Source organism: Chinchilla lanigera, unplaced genomic scaffold, assembly GCF_000276665.1.
Source record: "Chinchilla lanigera isolate Chin_1 unplaced genomic scaffold, ChiLan1.0 scaffold00112, whole genome shotgun sequence".
Classification (NCBI taxonomy): Eukaryota; Metazoa; Chordata; class Mammalia; order Rodentia; family Chinchillidae; genus Chinchilla; species Chinchilla lanigera.
The window spans coordinates 1,446,653-1,465,341 of record NW_004955513.1 but is presented as its reverse complement, the minus strand read 5'-3'; the positions used below and the strand labels follow the sequence as shown (position 1 = coordinate 1,465,341).

The 18,689-nt window shown below is 44.1% G+C and overlaps 1 protein-coding gene across 1 annotated transcript in view; it reads left to right on the top strand.

Annotated features, from left to right (window-relative positions):
* The window catches only part of LOC102025827 (mediator of RNA polymerase II transcription subunit 27), a 120,587-nt gene extending 117,553 nt beyond the window's left edge, over positions 1 to 3,034 (top strand). The window contains exon 4 of the mRNA XM_013506710.1: positions 2,289 to 3,034. Within this exon, the coding sequence (XP_013362164.1) occupies positions 2,289 to 2,397 (109 nt within the window). The 3' untranslated portion in view covers positions 2,398 to 3,034. The remainder of the gene's footprint in view (positions 1 to 2,288) is intronic.
* Positions 3,035 to 18,689: the final 15,655 nt, after the last annotated feature.

The window sequence follows — 18,689 nt, the reverse complement described above, 5'->3', positions numbered from 1 at the left end:
GACATGGCTGTGCCCACACAGGGTGCTGGCCCTCCAGTCGGGTCGTTGCTGCGGGATTCTGGGAACCTGCACGCTGAGCTTGGTCTCTGGCTCTTGTGTGAACTGTTTTCCTAGCCTGCCAAAGAGACTAGTTTTCCAGAGTGGGTTTGCAAGGCTTCAAGGTGAAAGGTACAAGGGAGAGCAAATTATGATGTTACCTTTGCACTGAAGTGCTGCATATTCATTTGCTTTCTACTGTCCGGAGCTACGCTGGCTATTGATTGAGGATCAGTTCGCAGTACATCGCCCACCCCCTCTCATTAGCATATACTTAGCAGTGACCTCCACTCACTGACAGTAGATTTTTGCTTCCTGCTGAGCTGGAAGAAACTAGGTTTAAACCACACACATAGAGTTAGGAAAGAAGTTTATAGATGCAGAATGTTTCAGTGGCCTGGTATAAACTTGTGGCATGAAGTTTTGTAAAGTGTCTCCCTCAGTTTCAGTAGACATCCATGGTGTGGAAGAGCGAGCTGATTTCCTCCTTTCTTCCTCTGTTCACTTTGTTGGAGTGTCAAAGCTTAGATCTGTGGCTGCACATAGTGAAGCTGTGACTCTAGGGGGAGGCCACCCGCGATGGTGTGTGATGTCTAGGTCTGTTTCATAGCACCCAGAACGATTGATTGTTCTCTAGACCATCTCCAGACCAACAGAATTGCCTCTTGCTCTTCCTAAGCAAGTTCTTCTCTTGATGCCTTCTCTTCATGTTGTGGTACCAGACTGATCTGTAGAAGTCATGCCGTGGCCTGGGAGAGTATTGTTCTCACTCCGCTGCGTCCCCCCGGAGCAAGCAGTACCCTCAGGACCTCTGCTCCCTCTGCTCCCCCCTCAGTCACCTCCAGGCTTTCGGGAGTTGTTCCACTTCCCTCTGCAGCATCAACCTGAAAACTGCACTTAACACTCACTAAGGAAAACCTGATGGGTTGATCTGCAGTATTGTCTGACTTTCGTAGTGGATATGTTAGTGTTCACTTTTCGATAAATGGCATTATGTTTTCTGCTGTCTCTTACAAACCACGGGCTTCGGAGTGAAATCTTTTCATGTTGTAAATGAAGAGCTTATCTATTCCTTCCCAGAGAGAATAGCTATTACATGTCCCTGAGTTAATGGATGTGTAATTTAATTTGTCATATCCAGTGGATACAAAATCTAATGCAAAGCCTTTAATAGATAGTTTTGCGTCTCCACTAATCTGCATCCCCTTTGTGTCCAGTGTGACCAGATGGGGATCACAAATGCTAGTGTGATTTTATTCTCCAGGGACCTGAGCCAGCCCCAGGTGTTTATGCTGTGGGGCTGGCAGCTCACAGTGGGCCTCCCACCAGGGGAGAACTCATCCTGCTAGGACAGAGCACTTTCGCAGAATAGCCCGTGGTGTATAGAAGCACAAGAAGAGCACTTCGATCTTTAAGTCTTTAATGTGTGCTGGACACACTGTAAATGTGTGATGTCAGTGGTCTTGGTGAGATACAAGTTCCGTTTGGACCTAAAGAGCTCCATTTTGGAGGGATGAAAATGGAACTGGTTGCTTGCCTGATAGGCTTCACTGTAGTGAGCGAGGTTTTAGGGTCAGAGTTTAGGAATAAAATAATAGTTATGTAGAAAACTTAATAAAGTAAAAACTGAAGTAAAATAGACATTGAGGAAAACACATAAGCAAATTAGTCACTAGGCCTATGTGGTTCTGCTTTTAAAACTTAAAGCAGAGATTTTGGAATCTAAACACAGTACTGATTTTAGCAAAAGTTGTGATACACTATAATTTGAATTAGAATCAACTGGTAAAACAGGAATGACTCCCTCCGGGTGTTTTAAGACAGAAGGAATTTATCCCAGGGAATTGTTTACTCAGTGACTGATGCCCCCAGAGGTGAGACCCGAAGCCACAACCTGTCCTGGCCAAGGCCAGAGGGTGGAAATGGTGCCAGGGAGCCCCAGGGAAAGGAAGGTGACACAGCTACATTCTGGTCTTCTGTAGGAGAGAGTGGGTTGTGGTTTAAAACAAAAGTTAGGTGGTAGCATTCAAAACACTTACTTTAGAATACGGAAGTAAATATGGTAAGAAATTACTAAAAAGTGGTCAGCTTAAGAAGGCAAGGGGAGGAAGAAAGGAGTGGTGTTTTTTCATAAAAAGCCTTATGATAGTGTTTGCTTTCATTAAAATGTATCACATTGGTAAGAAATTAGACTTGGAAGTGAAGCCTCAACTAGGGCTCCTGTTCACTCGCTTGTTGCGTTTCCCAACTAGGTATGTGGATGATGTGATCAGCCGCATCGACAGGATGTTTCCTGAAATGTCCATCCACCTGTCCAGACCCAATGGGACGTCAGCCATGCTTCTGGTAAGATCTCCTTGACTATTTGTGGGAATGTGTGGAAGAAAAATTGTCTTTCTAGTTAACTCTGGCCCTATTTGGTAGGATCTGTTGACTGGAGATTAAATCCCAATATGATGGCGAGGAGCATCTTCTTTGCTGGAGCTCTGTAGGTTAAAAATTGTGTACTTTGAAACCTCGTTTTTGAACAAAATTGCAGACTCATGTGAGAGTTCACCAGAGAGGACACTGTCACCTTAAGTCAGTTCGTGTGCAGACCCCCCACCCAATAGCATTGCAGTGAATGTTTTACATTTTTCAAAGGGATACATTAGACACAAGTAAAGCTCAGCTACTTCTGCTAAAGAAACCACTCTCCTAAAACAGAACCAGCTTCCATGGCCTCAGTTATAAGAACATCACATGAAGGAAGGAAGGAAGTATTCTGAGTCACTGATGCCCTCTGTTTTTGTTCTTTCTGATTTGGCTTTGTTCTGAGCAGCATGGCCTCCCAAGCTCTTTACTGATACTTGTATTTTTATGAATTCACCAAAGACAATATGTTTTGGAAATACAGTAGACTGGAAATGCCAGAACATACTATAAGGTGTGATTAAAAAATTAGTAAATGCTTAATTTTTTTCCTAAATTATTGCAGTAAAAGGCACATTGCCGTGAATCTCCCTCAAAATCCTGCTTGTCACTTTGAACACACTTATCCTTCGTTCTTGGCACTTTCTGAAACAGTTCTGGAAGTTCTCTTTTATGAGTATCTCAGTATCCTGAGTTCATTCAAGACATTTCCCTTTCGTGGTTTCTGACTTCAGGGAGGGCCTGCTTTTCCATTGGATGATGCTGGCCGGCAGCAGTAACTGGAAAAGACACAAAAAAAGACTTCAAGAACTGCTTCAGAAAGCAACAAGAGGGCCAGGGACATAGCTCGGTGTCACAGCACCTGCCTGGCAAGTGCAAGGTCCCCAGTTCAATTCCCAATACCCACAAAAAAAAAAAAAAAAAAAAAAAAAAAAAAGAAAGAAAGAACGAAGAACAATGGGATAAATGTGTTTGAAGTAAGGGGGTGAATTTTAAAGGGAATTAATGGAGGCATATCTTTGACTGTAGTACATTTTTTTTATTTAAACATTGCTATATATTTTGATCACCCTTTACAATTAATACTGTCACCTTAAAGCCAGTGTGCACTCCCCCCATTTTAGCATTTCAGTTGCATAAATCCTTACAGATACCTGGTCACCGAGAAGGGCTACTGTTCACTTGAGCCATTCATCCTAGCAGCATGGGCTGATTGTGTGTGCACTCATGTTTTTCTCCTCGTGGAGAAGATGTGAGCTTGTTAAGTGTGCAGTCTTCCATTTTTGCAAAAAGCATTGGTGAAGTTCATCTGGGTAGTGTGCTACTTTTCTACAAAATTCCTTCAGCTAAAATATAGAGAAGACAATACACAGTGTTTTCTTTAATAGAAAAAGAAAGCAGTTATCTTTCTGTAAAAGGTATCTGTCTACAGAACATGCAGTATTTCCTGCTTCTGTTAAATGTACAAATTGTCTACATGTTAACATCCTCCAGACCCCAAAGCTAAAGCATAAATCATGCTTTCAGCGTACTTGATAGGGACAAGAGAGTTAATGAAGATAAAAATGAAAGCGTCCTCAGTGAAATAGGTTTGTTCAAATTATTTCTGGGTCATTGGGCTTCCACTGCACAGTGAAGGAGTCCGGCATGGAAGCGGCTGAGCGGAGTGAGTGGGATGGTCAGCAAACAGGCCAGAGACATTAGAGTCACTTCCACCTGAGAAAGCAGGCTTCTGGTTCACAGCTCCTGTCACCTCCGCGCTTTCCCATGGAGTCTGTGTTCTAATAGGCTGATGAGGGAAGGGAGGCGGTTCAAGGAAAGAACCCACTTTACGTTTGTAGCTGATACCTCGCAGTGGCTCATTCCAATTTGTGTGTGTAGCTGGCTGATTCTTACCTGTCTTCGGTGACACAGACATTCACAGCTAGTGGTACCTATTTATAGGAAGAGAAGGGGGTGATTAGACCTGGAATTACATGACCAGCTGGGTAGTCACACTTGGAATATAATTACTTTATTTGGCTTCTGCTTTTGAAAGTGGTATTTTATTAGGTTGTGAGCCTCTAGGCAGTTTGCTACTGCCACTCCAAGTCCTATGAGGGAAGTGGAAGGACATCTTCACCTTGGAGGAAACTCAGGTCCAACAGCTGCCACCTCCGTACCACTTCTGCTGGTCCCCGTGCCCAGACGTCAATGGGCACCTGGCCCATCAGCAGGGCAGGAGGTGTGAGCAAGGGTTGGAAGTGTTTCTGGAGCTGAATCCAGAGCATGGTATACTGTGGACGACTTGGGCAGTGAGTGAGACTGGTGCGAGAGGCCACTTAGGAGGCTGCTGGAGCAGGACTGGACTTGCAGAGCTGTCTCTTCCGAGGTCTTCTGTTCTCTCTTCCCTCCCTGGGAAGCACAGTGCTGGTGCTTTGTAAAAAGGATGGCATCTCCCCAGAAGCAGGCTTACTTACCTGCAGCCTGCAGAAACCTGGCCTAAGTCATGGAAGCAAAGAAAGGGCTGACTTTTGTCGTTGCATCGTGATTTCATAATGCTAGGTGCTCTGCCATAGGGGGTGGAAACCAGGGTAGCCTCAGACATGGAACCGGACAGTGTCTTTTGGGGGCCCTAGGCCCGAATGATTTGTCTTCAAGCGAGGGGAAGAGAGCGGCAGTCTGCACACAGTGATAGGTGAAGGTCACACCCCTCTCACTTGATCTTCCCAGCATCCTTGGGTGGATAGCCCCAGCTGTCTTCATCTGACAGGGAGAAAGCAGGCCTCATTCCTCTGGCCCCTGCAGCTGGGACCCAGCCCACCCCACGCTCAGGGCACAAGCACAGCTCATGTGATGGCATGAGAGATTTGCGCTGCCAAGCTGTGGGCTTGGGATTTTTTTTTTTTCTTGAACATTTTTATGTCCTTTGAGTGATACAAAGGAATATATGGAATGTATGTGTAAAGCACAGATAAGCCCATGAGCTCACCACGAAATTTGAGAGGCAGAAGAGAACCAGTGTGTACCTCTCCCCAATCCCTGCCTTTCCACCTGAGGTCACTTCCAACCTAGGGCTACCTCCTTTCTCCCTCTCAAGATGCGGTTTGCCACCTGTGCACATATCCCTAAGTGTCCTGAGTCTGAGCGTAATGAAAATAGCACCCACTGTGTGCACTGTGTCTGAGGTAGATCCTGCAGTTAGTCACATCTGTTAGTTTGATCATCTTCATTGTTGCCTAATAGTCCACTCTGGACCCCACGTTATTCTTTCTGTTGTTGAGGTATGCTGGAGTTCTTTCCAGTTTCTGTTTTAAATATTGTCATAAGCATTCCCACACAACACCCCCTCACACAGATACACACACACACACCCAGGCTATTTTTGTCAGTTGCTTGGTTAGTTGGTTGCAGTCCTGGAGACTGAACCCAGTGCCTTTATATTGAGCTATATCCCACACTCTTTTTAAGAATGTTTTATTTTGAGACAGGGTCTTACAAGGCTGGGCTTGAATTTGCGGTCCTCCTGCCTCAAGCCTTAGTCTAAGCCATGGAGGCATGTGGGCCTGTGCCTGGGCCGAGGCGGAAAGAGGGAGCCGAGGGGGACAGCTTTTTCCTAGGAGTCACCCACATTATGAAGTATGACAACGTGGCCCCCACCCAGGGATGCAGAAGTGGCTCCTGTTAACAGCCTTATTCCCCAGTAGTGTATTCCATCAATTCTGCTGCTATTATGAATCTCATTGACTTTAGACATGAGAATAGAGGGGTTCTCAAATTGCTCGTGCATCTGTCTGCATGGGAAACAGCAGAAAGCTGCTGAACTCCAGGCAGACCATGGACAAAGGCCAGTGTTGGTGTCCTCCTTCAGCAAGTCATGGCTGTGCATTGTATGACGACCGTCTGCAGCTTGAGGGCCCAAGGCCATCACCAGCAGTCTCTCTGTAGCACAGAAGGGGTGAGAAGAGCAGGGGGAGTTGACACTTGAGTTTCAGGAAGTTGAGGTCCCTTTGGCTCATCTGAAGCCTATCTAGCCTCTCGCTGTTGGTCAGGAAGCACCATCAGGAACAGGAGCATCACCTGACCTAGGGTGATGTTTGACCCAGAAGCAGAAATTCAAATCTTCACCACAGGGACCTACAGGATGCAGACACATTGGAGACGAGATAGTGGAAAGTAGGGAAGTGAGGACAGGCACTCACGGGTGCTCAGCACCCGTTTCCTGAATGCATATAGGACTGGCAGAAAGCAAAGCGCCTGTTCTATTGGCCAGAATGGGGCTCTGCTCTCAGGCTACTCAGCAGAGATAGGATAAGGCATCAGTAACTAGTTGGATCCTGAAACCAACAGGACAGTTATTGGCTTAACTTCTGGTGTCTTTGTGCACCTTGAGTAATCAGCTGTGGCCTGCACACTGCAAATCCTAGCTAATGTGACAGCTCAACTTCAAGCCTCTTATGTAATCTTGAACTGCACTGTGGCGCTCTGCTCCATTTGGGGGCCGTTCTGGTGTTGTATAAGCTAATAACTCATCGTATAATGAATCCTGCTTCTGTTCTTTGAAGGGATGAGCTCAGTCATCCAAAAATAAATCTAACTATGTTGATATTTAGTTTCAGTTCATCTACCGCCTAACATCCCATTATTAATTTTCTTCAAACAGTCAAAATATTGTAAGAGCTTAACTGAGTCAGAGACTGGAACAAGCTGCTGGCTTCTCTCAGCATTTAAAATATTAATCTCCAATTTCTGACAGAGCCACTAAGTATAAATGTAAGAAAAAAAGAAAAAGAAGCTTCTGTCATGATATTTAAAATATACCTTGATATTTTATAATCTTTATTTAGATGTTATTTGATTTACCAAAAAAATTATAAGTAAAGCACATTCCTCAGTCTTTCTAAGTGCACATTTTAACTAACCTTCAGTTTTTTAGCACATCCGTGCCTTGCCTGCATGATACATCTTTTTCTGAAACCTTTGGACACATTACCTCATATTCCTCTGCCCTGAGTTGGTGCAGGCAGGGGAGGTTGTTGAATGCCACACTGCTCGGCTGTCTGTGGTTTAGATTTCCGCACCAGGCTCCGGTTTTCATGCTCGGAGGGCTGAGAACCACCACGATGGTGTGGGAAAGAGCAGACTCCTGGCTGGCTGCGCCAAGTCCCAGTTCTGTGGCTCTGGGGCCGAGCCCACCAGCTGCGCCTCCCAGACAGTGTGCGAACACGTGGAGAAGCCTACTGTCAAACCCATCCTATCGTTGGGCTTCCGGGGAAAGCTTCCCTTTTTGCAGGGTCCCCTTTTGGTGTCAGATTGGCCCGTGAGCTGTGTGCAGAAGTGTGCACATTGATTCAGTGAACACTCACTGAGCACCTAGCCAGGGAGGGTGGCTGTGGGCATCGCTCAGCAAGGACCAGACACGGTCCCTGTGCCTTCGGAGCTACCCGAAGGTGTGGAAAGCAGACTGGAGACTAGCCACTGTTGCGTGATGTGACGCCACTGGGGGGCTGGGGAAGGGCAGGCGTGCTGCAGGGTCGGGAGTGGAGAGCAGGTGAAGCGGCGAGCTCTGACTGGCAGCAGGGAGAGGCAGTGTGAGAAGAGGGCCTCCTGCAGGGTGACCAGCAAGCCCAGTGTCACCAAGGAGGCGGGACTGGCTGGACTGTTAAGCGAGGAGATGGAGGCTGCTGGGGCACACGGGCCAGGTTGGTGAGGGTTGTGTCCTTAAAACTTTAGGTGTGCAGATTTGGAGTAACCACAGCCCTTACTTAGGGCACTGTCATTGCTGATCCTGGCGTGACCTTTCACAGTTAGTTAGCTGGTTAGTTAGTACTGTGAACTTGTTACTTACTCAAGGGCCAGCGCTTCAGTTGCAGCCTGGACCACCTGTGAGTACCCATGCCTTCCCCCCAGGAGGGAGCCGTCAGCCCTCCCATTACCACTGTCTCTTCTGGGGGCAGGGGGAGGCCTTGTATATAAAATCTTCAATTTTTCTTGTTTTTAACTCAATGCATTTTAAAGACATTGTGTGTTATTTTCATGAACTGATTTTTTTTTTCATGAACAGATTTTCTCACTCCATTTTTTAAATTAAATTTCAGTCAAAGTCTTAGTTTACCTATGGCTTATGTGTTTTTTTAGTATGAAATGTTCCATTGTCCGAATATATCCTAATTTAGTCATCTTCCCTCAGTGGTCCTTTGACTTGTTTCTGGGTTTTTGTGTTATGAATAGCCCTGCCAAGAACTTTCTGTTTCTTGATCGCCACAAGTTGGAGTTCTGTGAGATCTACTCCTAGGAATAGGGATTGCTTGGTGGAGGGCAGTAGTTCTTAACTAGGGGTGATGACATCTCCCGAGGGACATGTGCCTATGCCTGGTGACATTGGTGATTGTCACGAGGTGGAAGAGGGCTGCTGGCATGTAGTGGGCAGAGACGAGTGACCATGCATAGGGCAGTGAACAGGAGAGCCCTACCCAGCGAAGAACGATCCAGCCCAAAATGGAAGTGCCATGGTGGAGAAGTCCTGGCTTCCAGCACGCAAATGTTCAACTTCCCAGGAAAATGCCAGCATATTTTCCTAAGCAGTTGTGCTAATTTACACCCACCAGCAATTTTGAAAAACAGATTTTTCCCAAACATACAAATTCTTAGACAATAACTTGAGTTGTCCTTCAGGCATTTCTGAAGGCCTTCCAGTGCTAAAATTCTGTAATGCAACAGCAGCAGTCACTTCAGGAATCCACATCCAAGTTTTTAACATTTTTTGTCACTGGATAGAATATTACTGAAATTCATGGTGAATTTTCTTTTTTTTTTTGCGGAACTGCCATTTTACAAGCTTTATAAGAAAAATGACTTTTATGGTTCTCCACTTTTGATATATAAAAATGGTCTTACCAAACCTGACTTCAAAGACATTTGTTTCCAAAACTCCACCTTAAAGGCACAGTTCTCAAATCGTGGTCTCAGGACAGGGTAAGAGACCCTTAAGGGATATATGAAACCAGAAATTCACCGGGCGTGGTGGCGCACGCCTATAATCCCAGCAGTCGGGAGGCTGAGGCAGGAGGATCATTGCAAGTTCAAGACGAGCCTGGATTACCAAGTGAGCTCAAGGCCAACCTGAACTGCATAGTGAGACCCTGTGTCAAAAACAAAAAGAGAAAGAAACCAGAACTACTTCATGACAACATTAAAGCATTGCTTTCCCTTTTCATCCTCATTAATTCCCAGGCTTATGATGGGATCTTCCAGAGACTGCATAATATGCAAATATGCAAATGACACTGCCATGCTGACACCCAGCTCATGTATTCTTGTGTTTTAAGCGTTTCTCCATTTTAATTTCTAGTACAGTAAATAACAACCGATGTACCCCATAGAAACGAAAGTTCTTTGACAGCCTCAATAATTTTCAAGAGTGTAAAGAGGTCCTGAGACTAAAATATCTAAGAACTGCTTTAAGGAGAAATAGCAGTACATGCCTGTCATCCCAACTATGTGGGAGGCTGAGGCAGGAGGATCACTTGAACCCAGGAGTTTGAGACCAAACTAAAGAACATTATAGGAACTCATCTCAAAGAGAAAAAAGAAAAAAGATATTCAAAACAAAATATCAGACTAACTGTCAAAAAAGTCATTCCAAAATGTTTGTTGCAGTGGCAGTGACATGATTAAAAATGTATTAGTGACTAAAAATACTGAGGTTAAAAAAATAGTCAGAAAGTAAAAGAATGTTGGACACCCTACTAAACAGTTGACTATGTTTCTTCAGCAAACTCAGTGATATGCAGAAAAAGGGAGAGCTATGCTTAAAGAGTCTTCACAGCAAGTGATATGTAATGTATAAACTTTGTTTAAATTCTGATTTAAACAAACCACTGTAGAACTTCTGTTAAACAATCCAAAGGATTTGAACATCATCTAAATTTTAAATGATACCAACAAATTGTTAGTGAGTTTTTTAGGTATAATAATGGCCTTGTAGCTATGAAACCAAAGGTCCGTATTTTCTAGAGTCAGATACTGAAATATGTAGATCTGAGATGACATTGATGTGTGAAATTTGCTTTAAAATACTTCACCGTAACCACCAAAAAAAGAGAAGAAAAATCGTTAAACCAGATGTTGCAAAATCGTGATCATTTTTATTTGCATGGTTATTAAAGTTTCTTTATGTTTGAAAATGCTAGCAATCAGAAATATTATGGATGGCTCCCTAAAGCCAAGTCCCTCCACATATTCCCAAATACTACAGAAAACAAGAGCAAATAAAACTACAAAAAACTCACCATAAATACAACCGGAAGACCAAGAATGGCCATGCTCCAAATTACTTGTGAGTTAGAAAATGGGAGATAAACAAAGCATAGTAACAAATCCTGTTGAGCTATCACTTGCACTCTCACTGTTAACCTTTGCTGAGTGAAAAATTCCTCACATAAAGAGAACACACTGGATGCTTTCGTCTCTCTGACATTCTCAAACAAGCAGGCCTCAGGGAGTAAAAATGAGGCAATGCTGACCTTGAGTATGGAAGGGCAGGAGAGGGCATGAGGAACATTGTGTGGTAAGGTGTGTTCTGTATTTTGGTTGTGATGTGGCATTGCTGTACACATTTGTCAAAATTGAGAGAATGGTATACTAAAGATTTATATATTTCATTGGAAGCAAATTTTACACACACACCCCTAATTTACAAGTAAACACTGAACTCTACTTAATATGCTGCCCATATTTTTAAAGGTGTAGTATACTGGTGTCTGCAGTTTTCAAATGCATCAAAAACATAAGATGGGTCCAGTGGGTAGATGGATGGATGGATGATATATACATGGTTATACAAATAGAACATAATGATATGATAGAATCTAACTCATGAGAGTGTGGATGTTCACTTTATAATTCTTTCAACTTTTAAAATAATGTTTTAAATACTTCATAATAAAATTTTGAAAAATAAGCACCTTGTAATAGTCAGCTTTCCCATTGCTAAGACATAATGCCCAACACCCACAACTTAAAGGACATGAGGGTTAATCTGGCTCACAGTTTGAGGGGATTCAGTCTGTGGTCAGCTGGCTCTAAGGCAGAGACATCGTGGTGAAGGGGTTGGGCACAAAAGCATGGTTCGTGGAATATGCTAGAGAGAAAGAGGAGAGATTAGATATATGTAGGCCCCCAAGGTCACACCTCCATGACCAACCCAGATACATCCAGAAGTACACTATACTAATCCCTTAGATGATTCCCAAGTTGACACAATTAAGCTAAACTGCCTCGGACTCAACTGAGGAAATCTTCCCCAAGAGATGTAGACACCACAGCCCAGCAGAGAATAACATAACCTCTGACCTCACTTTAATATCCTCTTCAGCATTCAGAGAGATGGAAAAAAAATCTTTGAATCATACATTGAAAAGTAAAAACAACTAAATTGAACTACAGTGAATATTTGTTATATTTAAAACATAGAAGAAAATGATAACATCTCAAGTTTAAAACAAACTCCAAGATGCTCAAGGGAAAATAGATTCAAGTGAAACTTAATAAAGAATATTGGGCTGGGCACTAGGGAAGCTGAGGTAGGAGAATCGCCATGAGTTCAAGGCCAGCCTGCACTACAGAGTGAGACCCTGTCTCAAAAAAAAAAAAAAAAAAAAAAAGAACAAATAGTTAAGAGAATGGACATAAGTTAGAAGAAGGAATCAGAGAGAAAGGGGTTAGAATGAAACACAGGTATGTGTGTACTCAGAGTCCATGAAGAAAAAGACAAAATAACAGAATAGAACTGATACGTAAAATGAATAAAAGTTTCTAGAAATTAAAGGTCTGAGTTCTGCGCCCATTCCATATTGACATAACTAACCAGGAGCAATCAAGTCTAAGTGATACTCTAACAAGGGGTAGAGGACTAAGGGGTAAGGACTCTCAAGACTTCCAAACACAAAACCAAATAACTTGGAAGAGCAAAAGAATCAGACTGGTACCAGACTGCTCAAAGTGGTGTATCAAGCAAGACAACAATGGAACAACATTTTCAAAAAAGTGTGAGTCAAGGAAATACAGGAGGAGTTTGAGGGAGGGTAGAAAGCTCATCCTGAAGGCAGTAGTGAGCTTGGGCTGCATTTCATTGTTCATTTAAGAGCAATAGAGAAGCAGTGAGGGTGGAGATTAAACACGTAGATGTTATTTTTTTCAACACAGGAGAAATAATCCAAACAAAAGGTAGGAGAAGAGATGCACGCAAACGCAAGCAGAGTAAGTGTATCTTTTTTGCACATACACTTGAGAGTTTAAGGATGCTGTTAGGCATTGAGAAACAAGAGGCTAAAGTGGCAGGTGAGAAAATGGGTCCAAGAGTATTAAAATGTAAAGATAGAAGGGTAAGCATGAGAACAAAAATAGCGACCTAAATAAGTAAATAAGCTGGCAAGCGAAGAAAACATCACTTAGAAACACTGAAAATATGACACATATAACTATGAAATTGTGTGATCAAACTGAGGCCACATGTATCTGTCATATCAATAAATGTGAATTAATTTCATGCACATATTAAGAGATTTTTAAAAGGTGATGGTAATTTTCTTGTGAAAAAAGTAGTATACATGAAAAGAGAAGAAAACATCAAAAAGGAGAATGAAGCCTGTCGGGCATTAAAACATCCTCAGAGCAGTATGGCACTGCCTTAGGCAGACAGCCAGGATAGGAGAGTGAGGCAGACCAGGACAAGACCCGGGACAGTACAGCAGCAGCTCCAGTCAGTAGAGCCAAGGTCATATAAAGGAAAATGTTTGGATAATCAGAGACGTTATGAGAAAATCAAAAGACAGCTGACAGCATGGGAGAAAATATTAGCAACAATATATTATAGATAGAGGACTAACCACCCTCAAATCCGTATTTTAATCTTAAAGGGAAAATGATCAAAAGTGAGATTGAAAATGAAAAGAAATAGTTCACTAAAATGTACATAAATGTACTTACACAGATGAAAAGATGTTCAGCCTTACCCATAATAAGAGAAATGCAAATTAAAACTTTACTGAGGTACCGTTTCTCACCTACCAGATTGGCAAAAATTGAAAAGTATAACAACACATTCTGTTGGCGAGGCTGACGCAGCAGGTCTGCCCTGCATTGCTAGTGGAGATATGATGGGTCTGGCTGCTTCAGAAGGATTTGCGGTGTCTAATAAAACCATATGTGCATTTGCCTTTGACCGACAGTGCTCTTTCTAGGACAGTGATGGCGAACCTCCTAGCACTCTCATTGATAACAGACAGCCGGCTGCGGCACCCATGCGTGGGTTTACCACCAGCATTTAGGACTTTACTCAGAAGACACACCTTGGCCCTATGCGAGCGCGCATGCACCATTATTACTAACTGGAGCTATTTGTAAATGCACAATATTGGAAGAACCTCAGTGCCTGGGCAGAAGAGCACATACACACAATGGAGCGACACCACTTCCTGTTCTATTTTTAAAAGATAAAAGAAAGACTTCTGATGACTCCTATGAAGTGATTTCCGCCATTCATTGTTAAAGAAAAAAGCAAAGTGCAAGAGTGCCCTTAATACACTTCCTCTTTTTGTAAGAAAGATGTAAAATATCCATTATCTTCTCTTTGAAAGGGGAAACACACAGGAAGAAGGAGCCCAAAAGAAGGAGTTGGAGTAGGGCAAGCCGCGTGTAGGGTGGGCAGGAGCGACTGAGTGTACCTTACTGTATTGTTCTTTTAGAAACATGTCAGTGTTTCACCTACTAAAAATCAATAAGATTGACAAGAATGGAGTTTTTCCAGAAGAGAGTAGAAACACAAAGGAACCCAGCTGAACCTAGTTATATTTCAGATGAATAATATGTCGACACCTGTAGGGAGGGTAAAGAGAGAAAACTAATCTGAGGAACATTTGAACAAGGCCTCCCACTCACCTACCCCCAGGACTAGGGATTGGACCCACGGCCTGCAATTGACCTACATCCCCAGCTCTTCTTTATTTTGAGGTAGGGTCTTGCTAAGTTGCCCAGGCAGGACATGAACGTGTGATTCTCCTGCCTCAGCTTCCCAGAGTACTGGGATTACAGGCATGCATCATCACCCTGGCTAGGGCATTTGACTCTAAACCTTTTTGCTAAGGACCATAATAGCTGGGAACTAATAGTAAACTGCACTTGGTTGGCTGATTTTTTCACAATGGTTTTGGGAGGAAATTCTGAAATCCCTTTATGTGTACTCTAGGATTGAACACATATGGAAATAAATCGTAGCTAAGGGGAGAGGAGAGTACAGATGTAGAAAGGGTGCTAAAATAAGCCCTTGGTATCAGATTGCAGTTGGGAATATCAGTTCGGATGGATTGTTTAGTATAAAGATAGGTGTGTCTGTGCGCACACACATGCACGCACTCGCACACGCTCCTGAGTCCCATCTGTCTGCTAAAGCAGTGAAACGCAGGAGCAGTGCATCCACTGTCCACATGGTAGTTTCTGAATGTCATTGTCACTGTGAAGAAGTGGCTCATTTCCTGAAACAGGGCAGAAAAAGCACAAAAAGAGCTAGAGCATCTTGTGGGTCCAGAAAGTAAGGGCGCTGGTCTGAGGAGTTGGGAGATCTCAGAGAACACAGAGCGGGTTGCACTGACCACATGCATGGCTCCTGAGCACCGTGATACTAATCCATAGTCCGTTCTTTTTAAATATATCAGTATAACAGTCCTACTGGGGAAACAGTTCCTTATAGTAGAATATGAACCTAATACATGTAGAAGGAGCTAGAAGAGTGGGCGAGTGCCATCTGAATAGTTCTTCGAGGCAACAACCAAGAGTCCTCAACAGACACCTACGTCTGGGTGAAAGCCTGGCGAAGGCCTGCACGTGTTTAATTTTTTTTTATTTTTATTTTTTGTTTGTTTGTCTTTTTGAGGCAGGGTCTCGCTATGCAGTTCAGGCTGGCCTTGAGCTCACTTTGTAACCCAGGCTGGTCACAAACTCACAACAATCCTCCTGCCTCAGCCTCCCGAATGCTGGGATTACAGGTGTGCACCACCACGCCTGGCTTTTTTTTTTTTTTTTTCTTTTTTGTTGTTGTTTGCTGCACGTGTGTTTAGAGTGCAGTGTGCCCGGACTCACAAGCACATGCAACACGATGGTAACACATTGTTGCGGTTTTTCTGTAAATATGAAGTTTCCAAAATTATCTCAGACTATGGAAGTAGCACTTTAAAAACATTTTTCAGCATGCTTTCTCAGATGCACATCTTCAGGGAAACGGTGTGTGTTCAGTGCAGAATCTGACTGTGGCCCCCCAAGGCCTCCACTTCCTTCAGTGCTGCCACTACACTGGCCCAATCCGATTACCGCCCCCTGGATGAACACCGCTTTCTGCCTCCCTGCCTGCCTCCCTGCATCCCCCCACCCTTCTCTGCTCCCTGCATCCCCCCACCCTTCTCTGCTCCCCACAGCCTCCTCCGAACCTGCAGCATGCCATTCCCTCCCTGCTCTCTGGGGCCGCTGCTGTCACCAGGCCCTGGCTCTTGGGTTCCCCAGGCCCTGCCCTCCTCGCAGCCCTTCTCAGGTGGCCCAGCCGTGTGCGCCTCCCCTCGTCCTCGTCACGCTGATGCGGTGTGTGCTCTCCCTGCCGGTCCAGCTTGTTGCGCTTGCTGCATTCTCAGAAGGACCATGAGTCACACTGGAGGCATCCTTGTTGTGCTGGCTGATGGGTCTCTGGGCCCTAGAACGGTGCCTGGTGCATACTAGGTGCTCAGTAACTAATGTTAAGATATTTTCTTTAAAATCCTGCAGTGAGCTTAGTGAACGGCACATTATATAAGGAGCCTGGTGGGGAGTAGACATGTACTGTCAGTAAGTGCCACAGTGGACCGGCCAGAAGGGGTAGCTCTGTACTCACCTGCGGGAGTAGTGGTTACCGCACGGGGTGCAGAAGGGGCTCAATTCTTCTGCCTAATGCTTAAAACATGTTTGGTTTCTTTTTTAATAGCCATGTATTATTCTTCGAATTAAAACGTATGAAGAAAAATCTGTCCTTTGAAGTATAAATTCATCAGGTGTAGAAATAATGGCCTGGTCCTAAAGAGTGCTGTAGGAAGTCCTTGTATGAGCTTTCTCCAGAATGGGCTGTGCTCAACTTCACATGCACCATCTTGCTCTGCCCTGCTTGGGACCCGAGTAGCTAAGTGGCATTATCCCCTACTTCCAGATGAAAAGCTGAACCCAGAAGACTCAGAAGGCTACAGCTGAGCTCTAACTTTCATCCCTCTAAAAACAAATTACTTGGAGCCTGGCACACTGGAGTTTCCCAGAATGCCCCCAACACATTGAGCCTAAATGAACAATAGCTCAGTAAGGTGGCCGAGAGTGTTCCCCATTCCCGAAATGCTAATGTGCCAGTAATTCCATGTCAGGCCATTTCTGATGACGCCCTGTAGAGCCTACCTGTAAGTAGGATGTCAGAGCGCTCATCCTGCTGACCCGAAGTCCACTTCCTTCGATTGGCATGACAGTGGGGAGTTTAAAGATGGGAGAAGGCAGTTCGAACTCCAAAGGGGTTTTATTGACTTTCACCTTTTAAATATTTTGAATACATTACATGGAATTAATGTCTGGTAGAAACAGGTGGCATTTGCCTTTTTGAGGCAGGATGAAACATTCTGCATTCAAAATCCAGAAAAGGCAGTTGAGTGAACACACAGCAGCACTACTACCTTAACTATGTTTTGTTTGTTTGCTTGCTTAAGATCAGTGCGTTTGTTTTTATTCGGTGGTAAAAATGTTGAATCTGATTTTAGGCCGAACTGCGTGTCTTAACTCTCTGCCCTCAGTTTGGCCTCTTTCTGCTCCCAGCACTGCCCTTCATTCTTATCACAGGTGCTTGCTGACCAAATACTAGGAGAAAGCCCCCAAGCACCCTGTCTACAGTACAACAGTATTGTTGCTAGTCCTGGGACCACACACACTGTCCCAGTGTGCCGAGCGCTCCTGTGGGCTGGCCCCTCGGCCCTCTGCTGCCTCCCTGCCATCTCCCGGTACTTGAACTCCTCGCCCAGCTTTCCCCTTGGTCTCCTCGTACCCTTGCTTTTAGACACAGTCCCTTCTGCATCTTCCACTGGAGTGATGATTCCAGAGACACCAGTCGCCTGCTGTGCTGTGGACAGACGCGTACACAGAAGTGGTTGATCCTGTATAGATCGCTTTGTTTAAAAGGCCATCGACAGTGCCTGCACTCTTGCATACTGCTGGGTACAGAGCCTTTGTGAAGACCCTCAAGGGGAAGTGCTGGATCTGCCAGTCACTTAATGCATTGCATGCATCTCGTTCCACCTGGGATGTAGCAGTGCACAGCCCTTGGCTCTGGACACAGGGAACTCAGTAAACAAAGGATCTCAGGCCTGGCCTGGTGGCGCATGCCCATAATCCCAGCACTTGGGAGGCTGAGGCAGGAGGATCATTGGGAGTTTGAGACCAGCCTGTGCTACAAAGTGAGCTCAGGGCCTGCCTGAACTGTGTAGCAAGACGCTGTCTCAAAACGACCAAAAAAAAATCTCTTAGGACTTCATAACTACCCTAAGACAAAGAGACCATGTAAATTGGTGGTGGTGTTATTATCAGAACAACAGTATTGATCAGCACTCTTTGGATCCCATGCAACTTGTCTCAGGGTTTGCATGTGATCAGGTGGAGCCATTTCTCCCCACACCCACTGCAATCAATAATGTGCAGCAAAAAATGATGTTACTCGTCCTGAATCATAATCTTTGTTTTGAAGAGTTATTAGCACAGGATCCCACGCTGCTCTTGTCTTTAGACAATCGGATTGTCCTGACTCAGATTTATACACAGCAATTGAATCTCATTAGCCCAGGTTTACACTGCATAGACCAAGCCTGTAAATAATTGTGACCTTCCAGAGCTATATTAAATCTTCAAGCAATTTTAAAAGCAGTTTATCTTGGTATTTTACTTATTTCTTAATTCCAATCTACATGGTTGATTTTTCCTCCAGTTAATCTTTTCATTGTGTGTGTGCATTGAGATAAAACAGTTGCCTGGTTTTAATAAAAGTGGTCCGCCCAGTCCATTTCTGTTTACAATTAAATTTAAAGATGAGTACAAGTTTATACCAGGATGATCTGCGGTGTTATTAATGATACCACTTGTATCATATTGAATTTTAATTAAAATTAATTAAACTACTTGGCTGTATATAGTTTGGGAATAGTGTGTCATCATTCTCCTCA